Genomic DNA, 15517 nt, shown 5'->3' on the forward strand with positions numbered 1-15517 from the left:
ACATTGTGCATGTCACATGTGTGTTTTTAAGACTGTAGGTATTGTATTATGGCTCTGTGTAACCAGGTGATTGTATAGACATGTAATTAACTATTGTTTATGGACCTTTGGGTCCATTTTGTGGATCTATGAGTTTATTTTTTGCCGTTTTTCACAATGATTTGAAGCGGAATGGAGATCTCCTATGCAAAGAGAAAGCTAGTCAGGAAGAACTTTTCCAACTACTCAACAAGACAGCATTAAAAATAGTTGATAAATGTATAATTCCTGGGGGCTGATTGCTGAAGCATCCACCAGTCCTGAGTGAATGGATCGGTAGTGAGCACGTGCGACCACTGCTTCGATAAGACAGTAAATAGAGCAGTGGTCGCACATGCTCACTTCCACTCCATTCACCCAAAGGGCTTTGGGATCCTAGTTTTCATGATCAGAGAGCCCCTCGTGATCTTATATTAATTCCTATCCTGTGGATAGGTGATTTATGTTGTTTATAGGACAATCCCTTTAACAAGAAGGTTCACGATGACCCAACTCAAGTATTTAATTAGATGTTTTGTTATTTGCTGTGAAATGAGATCCAAAAACAGAAGATCTTGAACATGTCAGCCATAACCGTCAATTTTCTTCTTTTTCTTACCGCAAACTGATGTTCATAGATGTCATCAGTGGGGGTATTTCTTTCATTCAGAAGCCGCGTCCATGTGATCACATCTGTCCTACTGCATTATGGGTTTCAATCACAGAAAGCATTGATAACATGATTTTCATCCTAATTGCTTTGGCAATTTTATATTAGAAGCTCAGGGCTAACAAATGACCCCATGGATGTTCTGTATGACTGCTTGGAAGGTTATTCCTTAGGTGTGCACTAAAGGTGGTCATACACGTTAGATGTGGACTTTTTCATTCGGGGGTGGTCCAACTCTTTCAAAATGGCCGATCACGGGAAAAGTCTGAAGTTTATCCTTTACTGTCCCGTCAATCTACAGTGCAGAAACCAATGTCCGTGTTATCTGCGGTGACTGTCACATTTGGATTCCAGAACTACAATTCCTACCACATCACGGTCAATAGCAAACACACACTTATGTTTGTAGACAAAAGAAGGAGTCTATCTTTGTTTCTCTGGCAGCCGGCATATGTGAAGTTCAGCACATTGCAATACTGGAATATTGCAATATATTATGAAGATGAAACAATTGTAAGGTCAAAGCCAATAGTGGCAGAAAACTGAGTTCAGCAAAGTTTATTCCAGTAAAATAAGAAAAATTAGAAAACCCTTATATTTGATTGCCAGCTCATTTGTGGCGCATCTGTGAAGAGCAAACTGTCAGTCGAATGCCAGGTCATGCTTACAGCCGCAGCTCACAAGGCAGGGAATGGTGACTGAGGCCACTCCGAGAACGGTGACTGAGGCCACTCCGAGAACGGTGACTGAGGCCACTCCAAGAACGGTGACTGAGGCCACTCCAAGAACGGTGACTGAGGCCACTCCAAGAACGGTGACTGAGGCCACTCCGAGAACGGTGACTGAAGCCACTCCGAGAACGGTGACTGAGGCCACTCCGAGAACGGTGACTGAGGACACTCCGAGAATGGTGACAGAGGCCACTCTGAGAACGGTGACTGAGGCAACTCCATAAATGGTGAGAGAGGCCACTCTGAGAATAGTGACAGAGACCACTCCAAGAACAGTGACAGAGGCCACTCCAAGAATGGTGACTGAGGCCATACCGAGAATGGTGACAGAGGCCATTCCAGGCACGACTAAAAGCTGACTGCTCCCAGGATAAAAAAAAGTTAATTTTCTCCCAGTAGCCAGACTTCCCATAAGTTGGTCAGAGTAGCCAGACTTCCCATAAGTTGGTAAGACAACCTAGTATCACTATTAACCTGCAGATTAACTCTATAGCATAAGGGTAATAGTATTTTTGGGGCATGACAGATTCCCTTAAAAATTATAGCACTAAAGAATTCGTAGATGCCACCAGTTCCAAGTATCCAAATAAATCCATTATGTAGTGTTCTAACCTCACAACACAAGTTATTACTTACATGCTTTCTCACATACACTCTCCACAACTGACAAACCTATACACAATCTCCCAACATATGGGTGCACAGATATGACTGTTTGGCACCCGTTCATGACTTGTCCCAGAATACACAATGTCTCTTGCTGCACCTCAATACTTGGCTGCAGTCAGTGTTAAATGTGCTGAATATACTTGCTGGCACTAATGGAGAAGGAAAAAGACTTTATTTTGTTCCAATCAATTTACAAGGTACCGGACTGGTCAGCAGGTCCGTAAATTAACAATATTTTATTTTTTGGTAAATAATGCATTTAGCAGTGTAAAAAGGGGAGAAAATGTAAAGGGTTTTCCAGAGAAGATAAGTTATCTCCTATCCAAAGGACAAGTAATAACTTCTAAATCGGTGGAAGTCCAGCCACTGGGACCCCCATTACCAAGATGATGGGAAGTGAAACCAAATCTTAAATAAATTACATTGACCCAAACTGATCAGCAGAATAGGACACTTTTATCCTCGATGGCTCACTGTTATTCCCTCAAGAATGGATCGACAATGCACATACCCGACAATAAAGAATGACGCAGAACTGATGGATTTTTGTGAAGCTTAGGGGTTTCCATGGGGTGTAAAGTCCCATCAGAAAAACATTGAGAAGGCCTGCTAAGAATATAGAAAAAATATCAGTCTGTTTCCAAGGGCATGCAGAATCATCCATTGTCAAGCAGTCTGTGGCTAACGTCTTAAATAACGGTGGTGCATGCTGGTGATGTAGCAGATGTATAACTTTATGCACCCAAGCCCAGAGTAAAATTGGTAACAAGACCTTCTCGAACATGTGCCATTTCCAAAACTACACCCCTGATAGCTATGCCCAGTTGTTCAGTCACTCTAGGCAGGAGGAGTACCAATCTCATCCCTTCACCATTTTAGGTCACCAGGGACACCGTCATTAGTCTCTTCAATGCTCCCGGCCACCAGCGACATTATTATCCTTTACTGTTTGTTATTATAATTAAAAATTAAACTATGTACATGTTAAATGGGTTCCCAGCTCAGGACCCTACTTTACCTCCAATGATCAGCCTTTACTCTGAAGATGTAAATTACAAGTATGTTATGATGGGGTCCCATATGTTGTTTTTTACAGGAGTCCTAATTTTTCTGTATCTACATTTGACTAATAATTCATATTTGAAACCACTATGTAGAGATAAAGATTATCCAAACTTTAAAACATTTTTTTCATATGTTATAGTCTATGTTTGGCAGGATTGATTGGTGGTGGACGGTCTACCCACTACCGATTTCATCAATCAACACTACTAAACGATCAAAAACATTTAATCGTTAGCTACTCATTTTTATTTATTCTTCATTTAGCTCATGTGATGCATAAATCTACCAAAAATGAAACCTGTAGTGCTTAATCTTAATTACAGATCTTTCACCCACGCATTGTGTATGGTTGTATGCATTGTACAAGCTATAACTGAATACACAAATGAAATACCAAACAAATTAGAGATCCGAACATTCAACATCTGCTTTCCATTTGTTCCGAGCAGCAGATTAGTGTAGCCTGAGGTGTTGATGTGCTGAGTCGTTTGATACCTGTGTAGACATCCAGGATATGTAACACCCTATTAGGTAACACAATGGAAAACAGAAGTTTATACACGTGCACAAACAAAGATAAATTGACCTGTATCATCTGCTGATGAGCATTTCTAAATTGGATCCTGAAGGCTAAACAAGCGAACCAAGAGCCACTAAATAGAAGAGGTGCCATTGCCTTGTCCAGAAATAAGACATCTGATATTTTCCTTGTAGAACTACATTTAGAAGACAACATGGTCAGCTGCATAGTCCAGACCATAGCTGTGATATTGGGAAACGTGGCCACCATACTGACATTTGCCATCTATGGAATGCCCCAATGGAGAGTGTCCATCATTGCAGAAAGCAACTCTTACGGCAAGCGTATCGATGGTCACTGGTTAGGCCGTTGGGATGGACTTTGGATGACCTGCGTGAGACAAAACAACCTCCCAAAGTCTTGTCAACCCTATTCCCTAACATTGGGTTCGATGACTCCAGATCTGAAGGTTTCAAGGATTTTCATGTCCTTTGCTGTAATTGCAGCATTTATGGGCTGTGTAACCTCCCTCATCGGCATGCTGTTCAGTAAATTTTGCACTATAAGCGAAAGGAGCCGCAGTTGCTGTCTTCTTCTGGCGGGCATCAACTTCATCATGGCTGGAATTCTTGTTCTCGCACCCTCTACATTAATTGCTTTTAACATCATGAAAAACGTTTGCTTCTCCGACTGCAAAATTGTCCAACAAGAGGAAATCGGTGAGGCCATCATGCTGGCATGGCCAACAGTGATGCTCTTTTTCATCGGAGGATCTATATTTTGTTGGTATCACCCATGTAGATGTTCAAGGGAGAGATGCATCTGTCCCAGCGAAGACATTCAACCAACTATCTATCAAAAAAAGAAAGATTTAACAGAAGAACTTTGTGTGCTCAAAACCATTCAAGAGCAAAACCAGGATAATATCATATAGATAAACATTCGGCAACTCTAAGTTTGAGCACAATGTATGAATCCACTTCAAAGGTGGCAACTTTGCAAAGGCCATCCCTTACTCATTTCTAGTTGTTTCCTTCTCCATTCATGTACAATGCAAATTACAGAATTCTCCGAGTTGTGTAATACTGGACTGCAGATCATTGAAGAAGCTCAGGTGAGAATGAAACTTTAAAGGAGCTGTCCATTTTATGTTTATTTTTACTAATGTTTTACAAGACCTTATATTACTAAAATATAAGTATTACAGGTTCTCAGACTTCTTCACAGTCGCCTGTTCTCAAAATGACTAATGATGGAGGAACAGGTGGCCAGACGCGAGATGAGCTAAGATTCGTATACGCCAATTTTTTTTGTATTTTGCTTCCTCGCAGACTCATTTTACTGAACCATACAAGGCCATAAAAAGATTCAAAATTAAAAAAATATATATTCTTACCTTACCGAGCACCTCTTCAGCTTCCTCGCTCCTCACCATCAATCATGTTCATCTCGTTGCATCTTCTTTCTTCTCTCCAAGTGTTGAATCCCCGCTTTACACTAGGCCAGGTCTTCCCGCTCTAATGAGGCCTGGGAACGTTTCTGCACATGCGCAGGTAAGGTCACAGTTCACATCATGACGTCGTGACCTTGCGCAGTACCGTTCCGGGTCTCATCAGAGCCGAAAGTCCTAGCATGAATTGGCTGCAGATTCAGAGCTCCTAACAGGGATAAGGAGATGGAACAAGACCGGACGGGTGACGGTGAGGAGTGGAGGGGCTTGAGAGCGGTAAGGAGGGTATAAGGATTTTTTTTTCCATTTTTCACATCTTATATTTGTTATGCTCTGGGGTATGGAGAAAGAGTCCATAAAAAGGGACATTAAATCAAGGAGAATAATTTCTCTGTGAATAGAATTTCCTGAGAAAATTTGCACAAACTGGCGAATTCTAATTTTGCCTGGTCAGCTCATCTCTAGACCTGACTCTTCCAATTGAAAGACAATTTTTCCATGTGTAGTATATTTTTTTTAATTAGAGGAGGCTGACGGACAAGTCTGGTCACATGCTACTCCGTTATTTTCCATTTTTGGAACAGCAGAGCTGTTAAGTCTGTGAGGAAGACGGTACTAATAAGAGTAGAAAGAGAACCTGTAGAACTTATATATCAGTAATTGCCACAAAATCTTGTCCCTTATATGTTTGTTAATATAAAATGGACTCCCCCTCTAGGCGCATATGTTAGAATAATCTCTGCCTGTTTCAAAGGGCAATCAGTAATATTCTGAATTAAACTTTAGGTGTGAATAAATGTAAAAATGTGATATAGCTCAGACATGAAATGATTCTCTCAAACCGAGTGGTTTATACTTGTATACATTTATATATTTATCTTACTATAATAGAACCTTTCCATATACCCTAATAGGACAAAATGACATCATAGAAGGGGGTCTTCTGTTTAGACCCTCCCACTAGGAGTCGTAGCATAGAGACTGCTTTCTAAGGTGTGATATCAGAGCTGTGCTTTGTACTTTAACCCTTAACCAGTCAGACTGCAGCTGCATCCCCCTCCTCCGCACCGAATATTTAAAGATTCACTCAAGACCGGTGCTCTAAAAGGCTGATGGGGGAGGGGGGTTCAGAACATTTCCTGACAACCCGCAGATACAAAAGGTGAATATAAATTTAGATATAACAGCATTTAAATTCGATAATGAGTTGAGATTATTGCCGATATATGTAAAATCCTGAGTTTGCAGGTTGCTAATGAGCAATTACTGGTCCATTACCAGCTTGTATGTGACCCAAACACTCAGTGTGACGAATGTATCTAGCATAATGATGACCATTGCTTCTATTTATTTATTTATGACCTGAGCTTTTGGGAAATTTTACATGGAGATGGAACGTACAAAACTTTGCTGGACGAGATATTGCACAAAAATGTGATCCCTCTATGTGAAAGCCGAAAATGCGCAATATTCATGTAAAACACCATAAAAAACACATTGTATTTATAAGAATATAGTGGTATCTGTCTACTTCTGCATACACCTGTGTTATTATCAGTATTAATGGACACGTAGATCCTGGGTGTTAAGTGGGGAAGCAGCAGTCCCATGTGTTGTGGTCATGGTGTTTAGGAAAGGTCCAGCTGAGGATTTGGCTTTGGGTTTTAAAGGAGTTGTTCATAACATTAAAGGGCGCCCATCGGTTGTAGCCCGACCAGTCAGATTCAAGCCGATTGGTAGAACGAGAAACTTTTATCCCCAGCAGGGATCCTTTACCCCCTTTGCACAATGAAGCAATAGGTCGGACGCCCTACCGCCACTCCATTCATTCTCTGTGGGGGCTGCCGGAGCCAATCACTTTACACTACATGAGTTACAAATGATTTAATTGCTATTTTTGATGATATTTCTTGTGCGTACAATGATAAGAACAAATGTTAGGAAGTATATTTTGGAGAAAATTTGACTTTTTGCTTTAAATTTAACATATTAAAATATATTTTTTACTAATGTTGTTTTTTTGTTATTGTTTGTATATATTGGTGCACGTGTATCCTTATGAGCAAACTATATATACAGGATGTTATAATGTGAGATGATGAGCAAATAAAATGGCTTTCAGATGGATGTTATTACTGTACCAAACATGTCATTAGCGGGGAGTGACTGTTTAGGGTGATACCGAGTTACATAGGATTGTCGTGTCTGATGTTATAGGTAAAAATGTGATAGTACAGGTCAAAGTGATGAGACGATCAGAAGAAAAACTGAGCTGATCGAGGTTGGAGTAGCACACAAGAAATGGGACAGCGCTATGCCTCATGAAGTGGCCATGAATGGTACTGCAGCTCTCTCCCATTATAATAATAATCATTTGCATTTCTCTAGTACCAACATATTCCGCAGCACTTTAAAGTTCAGAGGGAACTTGTACAAACAAGATGAGACTTAAAGTAACACATAGGTCAACACATACCAAGAGGAGTGAAGGCCGTGCTCGCAAACTTACAATCTATGAGGAAATAGAGGTAAAGAAGGTAAAAATAAAGTTCTTGTCATGTAAGGTCCAACCATCAGTATAATAAATAAGGTATTCAAATAAACCGGGTACCAGCCAGGATCTGTACAAGCACAGGTACAAAGTGCTACTGAGTGTGTGGAAGGGAAAACAGGGAATAATTAGTTAGATTACAGAGGTGAGGCTAGCCTAAAGAAAAAGTTTTTAGGGCTGCTTAAAACTGTGGATGCTGGGAATTAACAGGATTGCCTGGGGTAGTGCATTCCAAAAAACTGGTGCAGCATGAGAGAAGTACTGGAGATGGCAGTGGGAGGCTCGGATTGATTGGGAGGCTCATTTGCTATCCATATTTTTATTTTTTCCCATATTTTTCTTCCTGGCATAATTTACTTGAGTTGGCAAGTTTGATTCGAAACATGGCTTCTAGTGGGACATGTCTCCTTTTTCCTTTTTTTTGCAAAGAGTCGTTCTGCAAAAAAGAAAGGCATGTGTAAGGTCAACTTAATTGCAATGGGTCTGTGACCTACTGTATCTGCAAGAATAACATATATTTACAACAAGAAAGAACCTAGTAATGAATTTCACAAAGGTAAAAAACATGCAGGGAAAAGGCACTAGTGCTACTTTGCTGCTATATCAGTATAATGTGTTATGGTATAACCCAGCTAAGTAAAATGGTCTGGTTTGTGGTGACTACTGAAAAAACATTCCTATCTAGCAAATGTGATGTTCAAAATCAAGGAGCAAGGATGTAAGGAGATTGTTACCTGTCAGTGTAGATCGCTAAAGATATGATGGCATTCCTCTGCCCCGATGCGCATTTCGTTCAGCTTCTTCAGGAGGCACCTCATTGTAAACATTTGAACTAATTGAAGTATGACCCATGTATTTAGGGTAGCATGATATAAGTGGGACAAACGTGCGATAATCAAAGAATAACATATAGTAGAACACTAAAGTGTGAAAGGGCTCTAATAATTAGGAATGAACCATGTGATAGAACTGAAACAATTAGAACTAAAGCATGTGCATTGCTAGTATGGTTTCTGTCTGATACTTCAAGAATCAATAGAAACCATTATTTTAAATTTTATTTCGTAAATCGATAGTACACATGAAAAGAAATAACTTTGTAGTATATCTTATCAGAGAACTCTGCTTCCTTCTCCTCCTGGACTGATCATTAATTTTCAAAATTCTCAATTTGCAGGTAAAATCTGTATTCAGTGAAGACAGATTTCCCCATTACTGAGAAAGGAGATGACAGGTGGTGCTTTTTAAATTCTATGGAAGGAGGAGCTAGAGGAAGACACACCCAATGTAAAACTCCAAAACATAAAAAGTGGCATGTTGCAGATTTTAAAGTCTACTCCGCAGGTTAATCCAGAAAAATTTGGCAGCATGAGGATGAGATTTTTTTCAAATCTCACCCTGATGGATGGTACTTGTATGCGCTGTTCACAAATCTACGGGAAAGACTCAGCATGTCAATTCGTTCAGTGTTTTTTTTTTGTGCTGCAAAAAACACAAATAAAAATGCCTGTGTTGTAAAATGCAACATATGAACATACCCCTAATATTTAAATAGTTCAGGTCCGACTTCGGATCGGTTGTCCAAACCCCACTGATCAAATATGGACTGTAGAGAGAGGGAAGCTTTTTTGCCTTTTCCTCTTTGGACCTGACTGCTCCATGGAGAGTCTGTTTAAAACTTTTTAATTGTTGTATTTACTGTATTTTCCTTTTTTGTGTGTTTTAATATCACGTTCCATCTGTACTTTTTCACTTCATTGTGTTCCGCGCTGTTCTCTATTCCGCGCTGACAGACGAACGTTCTGTATTAAGATGTTGTAATCTCAGCGTCGTGAAAAGCCTGAAAAATCTTTTCTGTCACTTCAGGTGGAAAACATTTGAACTGATTGTTTGTACTGGATTTAATAAGAGCTACAGCCCTTCTCCCAGACAAAGAGACATTTCTCCACATGACGCATTTCACAGTAGAGTAGTATCCCATCCATTGTGATCCAAGCACTTTATTAGTCGTCTAAACATTGAGTTGACATTTCCTATCCATCTTCTGCTGGAACAGCGCTAAATGAAAGCCTGGAGTCAGCACTTCAGCTGACAGCCTGGAGAACACAGGGATGACATCCTGAGAGGTTTTTTGCACCTTTTCCAAAAAGCTTCCACTGATACCTAAGAGTAAGATGACAAATGAAAGCTCCATGGAAATCTATCATTTCCTGATGACAGACTGTTACACTTTTCAGGTGCTTCGTTTAGCTTCAAGTTTCTTAACAATGTAGTGTAGATTTCTGTGCTTACAAGACTTCTAACGAGTCAGAACTTGTCTGTGGCACATTGACCCCGAACACGGCTTGAAAATCCCACAGACATAAACAGTGAAAGACACAGACACGTCAGGGTTGTTTAGCGAACGATGGACACAGAATGAGCCAACAAGCTTTCACAGCTCTATTTGTTGGTTGCACTTTAAAACTGATGCCCTGAGCTTGGTGGTTGCAGGTAGTAAACACAAAGCTTGTTGGTTGCAGAGTATCGGAAAGGCTGTTTTTAAAAACCACAAAACAGGCCAGCATTTACAGAGTTCTCGGTAAGTACCATAGCACAGCACTAGAGATAGGCGGATACCTGGATGTTTGGGTCCAGCGGGTTCGGTCGAACAGTTACAAAAAGTTCAGGTTCGGGTACCAGAATAGAATAAAAAAAACACAGCGTGGGGACTCTTCCATTCTTGAAAACCAGCCTTGCTGAAGCAGACAGCTGAGGGTTACATTCCCCAGCTGTGAGTTTTGTCTGGCTGGTTATCAAAAATACAGGGGAACCCACGCCTTTTTTTAAATTATTTATTTACAGCACAGGAGACGGCTAATGAATACAGTCATCAGCCGCTCCTGCTCTCGCTGTTATTAGAGGCAGCTGGTAATCGGATGATGGGAGCTCTAGTCCCATCAGCTGACGCCAGCGACCTGTGGTAAACTTTATAGCTCTGATCACAGCTGAGCGCTCACACTGTCTTTTAACAGCATAGGAGCCATGGCTCTCTGACCAGCTGGGATAATTTCACTGCCGATCAAAAGCGGTGTTTGCCGCGCTGTCATGCACATGACAGTGTGGCAAACACCCAGTGTTCTGGCAGCTGAACCCAAACGGTAAGACGGACTTCTTGGTGAAGTACGTGTTCGGTGTCTGTGCCAGAACTGTAGGTGTTCGGTATGGACACCGAACTTTACTGTTCAGGTTCGCCCATCTCTAAACAGCAGTCTTGATGTATATTAAACTCGGATTGGTCAACAGTAGCTCTCACAGGAACAGTCCATAGTGAACACTTACAGTGGTGTAGCTAGAGTCTGCTGGGCACCGGTGCAAAAATTACATCTGGACCCTCACCTGCATGTTGGTCTGATGTTTGGGCCTTTGTAGCATTCTAGATATTATAAAGACATGTCTTGCCACTCCATGTAACAATGTCCACAGTTCTGGCCCCATGCCATTATAATATCTACAGTCCTGGCCCTTTCCTGTAATAATATCACCCATCTTCACAACTATCATGTAACAATGTCCCTCATCCTGGCTCCTTCCTGATATAATGGCCCGCATTCTGGTATAATGCTTCCCATCCAGCCCCTTCCTGTAATAATATACTGTAATAATATCCCCCTTCCTGGTATAATGATCCTCATCCTGGGTGTATCTTGGTATAATGACCTCCATTCTGGTATAATGACCCCCATCCTGTTATAATGACCCTCCTCCTGGGCCCCATCCTGGTATAATGACCCTCCTCCTGGGCCCCATCCTGGTATAATGATCACCATCCTTCTATAGTGATCCCCATCCTGGTGTAATGACCCACATCATGGTATAATGACCCCATCCTGGTATAATGACTCCCATCATGGTATAATGGCCCCCATCCTGGTATAATGGGCTCCAGCCTCATATAGTGACCCTCATCCTGGTATGACGACCCCCATCCTGGCATAATGACCCCCATTCTGGGCCCCTTCCTCAAATAATGTCCATTCAGATGCTCTTTCCTAACACACAAGAAAAACAGATTCTTCTTAACTTTCTCCGCTCCCACGATGTGCCGGCATGGCAACGCATGACATCACTGCCATGCGTTACCTATGATGAGCATGGCGACGTCAGCTGCTGGCTTCTGATTGGCCTATGGCATGTATTGCAGTGCAGGGAGAAGTCGGATCTTGGTGCTACAATACACTTCAGGGAAATGTACTTCCTCAAATGTACATCCAGCTGAAATAGGCGACTGTGTCTGGCTTCTCCATGCCCAACTAGGGCCATGGGCCCTAGACGTCCAGGGAAGATCTGCTGAAGTTTGTTGCAGCTGTTCTCATGCTGCCTGACAGTCTGTAACTGTTTGTGCCCTCCAGCCAAATGGCCTTGAGCTTCTGCTATCACAACTCTTCACAACTAATCTCCAACTCTATCTGATCTTAATCATGAAATGCTGCCCTTCTTATAACCTTTCCCCCTCCCATTGGCTGGGCCCAAATGTTTAACTGTATCCTAAACCTGTGCTTTTCTACCGTAGTTCCTGAATCTATTGTGTGCACAACTGCACTTTTACTTGCTTATATCTGATAAGCTATATTCTATATCCCATGCTATCCCTTATGCTACCATAAGCTTATGCTCAAACTTTTCCTAAATGTTTTGCATAAACTACATTATACATTACAATACATTTACTACACATATTAGTACCTATAAGATTCAATGGAGATTCACATTTTATATTACTCATACAATGCAAACCCATTCAATAAAACCATATTCTAACATGTATTCATATTCAGTTCCTGCAGAAGTTGTCTTTAGGGGGAGAGGCGCAGGACCGCTCCTGTCACACCCTTATACCTTCCCACAATGTCATGATGTGGCTTTCAAGTGCAGCAGTTAAAAAAAAAATACTCTGATGCAGCTAAAGCTCTGTTCACACCTGTGTTTGTTAATTTGCTGTTTTTTACCATAATTGGAGCAGAACGCAGAAAATAACGGCGGTGCTGGATCCTTTAGATGATGAGATGGAATCAAGAAGTCGCCTACTAATCCTATTGACTGTAAAAGGGTTCACTGGAATTCTTTCATGGTGTCTGGCTTGCAATATTTTTTGTTGGATCCGGAATGGAGGCTGCAAATAGCACCTGTAATGTAGATGTAAATACAGGCTGAAGCCTTATGGCACATACAGTAGGTTCAGCTTGTGACCCTTAGGCTTCAGGCTTGACCACATCTTCTTCCACGGTGACCCCTATAGCTTCACCACTAGACTGAAAAGAAATACTGCACATTAGAGCCAGGTTGCTGGTTTGCTGGTTTCCTGCCTGTCAGGTATCTGCCAGCAGGGGGCATTGTGCTAACACAGCATCTAATGTTAGTGCTATGTGGGCATTTATCTTGGCACCATTTCAATAGTAGATAGTAATTCATGATCCGACCTGCTAAGGCCAAGTCACAATCCGGAAACCTCAGCGTATGGCAGCAATGTTAGCAGATTCCTTTTATCACAAGTCATTGCTACACGTACTATAATAAGTTATCTCTATCCATCATCTAATACCTGCAAGTAAGAAGAGCACAACCTTAAAGATTAACTTAAAGGGTTTGGACACCACTGGAGACATTTTGTTTTCCATTTAAACGCATTTTTTTTGGATAAATTATATATTTTGCTCTTGGGTCTCTTTACAAATTTGCTCAATTATATATTTTGCTCTTTGGTCTCATTACATATTTGCTAAATTATATATTTTGCTCTTGGGTCTCATTACAAATTTTGCACTGTTTTGCTTTTAAGGACTGTATTTTCGGTCAGAGTGTGATACAACAAAACATTGGATCGCACACAGACCAATGTTATTCTATGGGGCCGCGCACATGTCTAATTTTTCCTTGGACCGATTTGCATGCACAATTTGCATCCATAAATCGGATCGCACTCCACCATGCAAGTCATTGGGATCGTAAAAAAAATAGGATGTCATCTGAGTGCGGTGCAATTTTAACAGACTGATAGAATGGAAAAGACTAACAATTTTTTTTATTCATCTCATCCACATCTTAGGCTAGTTTCACACTAGCGCTTCCTGGAGCAGCGGAGGGATGCCCACGGCCGCCGTGAAGTTCCGCCCACGGCCGCACATCCTCCGGTCAGCTCCGCCTATGGGCGCATGACGCTGCATGCGACCTGCGTACCCTATCTTTAGCATTGGGTATGCAGGCCGTGTGCAGGTATGCGTTTGCCGGCGCAGGCGTCCTTTTGACGGTGCGCTGACCTGCGCCAAACGCACTGTGTTGCATTTTGGTCAAAAGGACGCATGTGGGTCGCCCTCCCAGGGCCGCTGGGTACTCGGTACTGGGCCGGCGTCGGCGGGATGTGTCACAGCAGCGGTGTCCCGGTCCGTGGCCCTGGGTGCCCAATTAATAGGGGAAGTTTGAATGATGGAATGTAATTAATGGAATAGTTTGTGACGCCACCTGTGGTGTTCGGCAAGTGAGATGTTGAGCCGACGCTGCATGCAGATCCTCAGGGGCTGGTGGTGTGTTGCAGCCAAGATGGTGAAGCTCCCCACAGGTGGAGCTGTAGCCCCAGGGCAGTGTAGATGTAGGGGTAGAGGAGAGGCACAAGCGGTGTAGAAGCTGGTACCCAGATGTAGCGGTGCTGGGTGTGTTGGCGCAAGAATCAATGGAGGACATCAGGCTTGTAGTTCCAAAGCTTTACTCACAGTCTGTAGTACATATACAGGTGCCTGCCTCCGTGCCGTGTCCTCAATCAACCTCCAGGCCAGATGGAATGCTCCCTTCCAACGCTCTGCCAACATGTGCCTTTCTGAATGTCTCCTCTTATAGCCCCTTTAAGTGTGAAGTACTCCCAGTACTGAGTTACATTGGAGTGCCTCCTGACAGATGTTCCCAAGAACTCTACTTGTACGGCAGACAGCTGTAGCCTGCTTCGGGGACTCCTTACTCCTGAGTCCCGGCTCACTATCAAGGTTGCTGTTGTGCCCCAAGTCTTAGTGCATTTACAGCCCACTACTCCACCGGTGTCTGCTGTAGGACCATTAGTATCCATACAACCTCGGGGACCGGGCCCCGACCTTGCGCTTAGAACTTCTAGGCAGGGTTCTTCCTCTAGCCCACATCCTCTGTTCCCTTTTACTCCTACGTTCCGTACTAGTCTCTCCTTCTTATGGAAGATCAGGTTTCAGTTCAATGTCCTTCTCCTTCTTTCCTTTCCTGTGCCAGCAGACCCAGGTCACTGAGATCTGCTGCAGCACCTCTTTCCTCCATCCCTCTCTCAGGGATCTTCTCTCCTCACTCCTCAGGAGGAGGTGTCGTACCTCTGTGGCGACTGAGCCTCAGGGGCGCCACACATGCGCCGGCAAACACATACCTGCACACGGCCTGCATACCCAATGCTAAAGATAGGGTGCGCAGGTTGCATGCAGCATCATGCGCCCATAGGCGGAGCTGACTGGAGGAGGTGCGGTTGTGGGCGGAGCTTCACAGCGGCCGTGTGCATCCCTCCGCAGCTCCAGGAAACGCTAGTGTGAAACTAGCCTTAGAAAATCCAAGGACATTCTGATCAGACTGTGAGTGACATAATTCAATCAATTTTCTTGGTTGAAAGAAAATACGGTTGTGTGACTCTATCCTAACTATTTGTCTCCCTGCACCTTGTGGGCTACAGAATGAGTTAACTGTGAATAAATCGGTGAGTTTGTCGGACTCTTTTACTGGCTCTTCTCAGATGATTTATGACGACAGGTATTTTAAAGGAGCGCTGGACTTTCGTGTGATCAGAAATCAGGCGAAAGAAGTA

At 42.5% G+C, this 15517-nt stretch overlaps 1 protein-coding gene across 1 annotated transcript; it reads left to right on the forward strand.

Annotated features, from left to right (window-relative positions):
* Positions 1 to 3887: 3887 nt before the first annotated feature.
* On the forward strand, positions 3888 to 4607 carry LOC141097502 (claudin-8-like). The gene has a single exon (XM_073584725.1). The coding sequence runs from the start codon at positions 3888 to 3890 to the stop codon at positions 4605 to 4607; it is 720 nt and encodes a 239-aa protein (XP_073440826.1).
* The last annotated feature ends 10910 nt before the right edge of the window (positions 4608 to 15517 follow it).

This window comes from Dendrobates tinctorius, unplaced genomic scaffold (genome assembly GCF_039654945.1).
Source record: "Dendrobates tinctorius isolate UK_male_01 unplaced genomic scaffold, ASM3965494v1 ptg000084l, whole genome shotgun sequence".
Classification (NCBI taxonomy): Eukaryota; Metazoa; Chordata; class Amphibia; order Anura; family Dendrobatidae; genus Dendrobates; species Dendrobates tinctorius.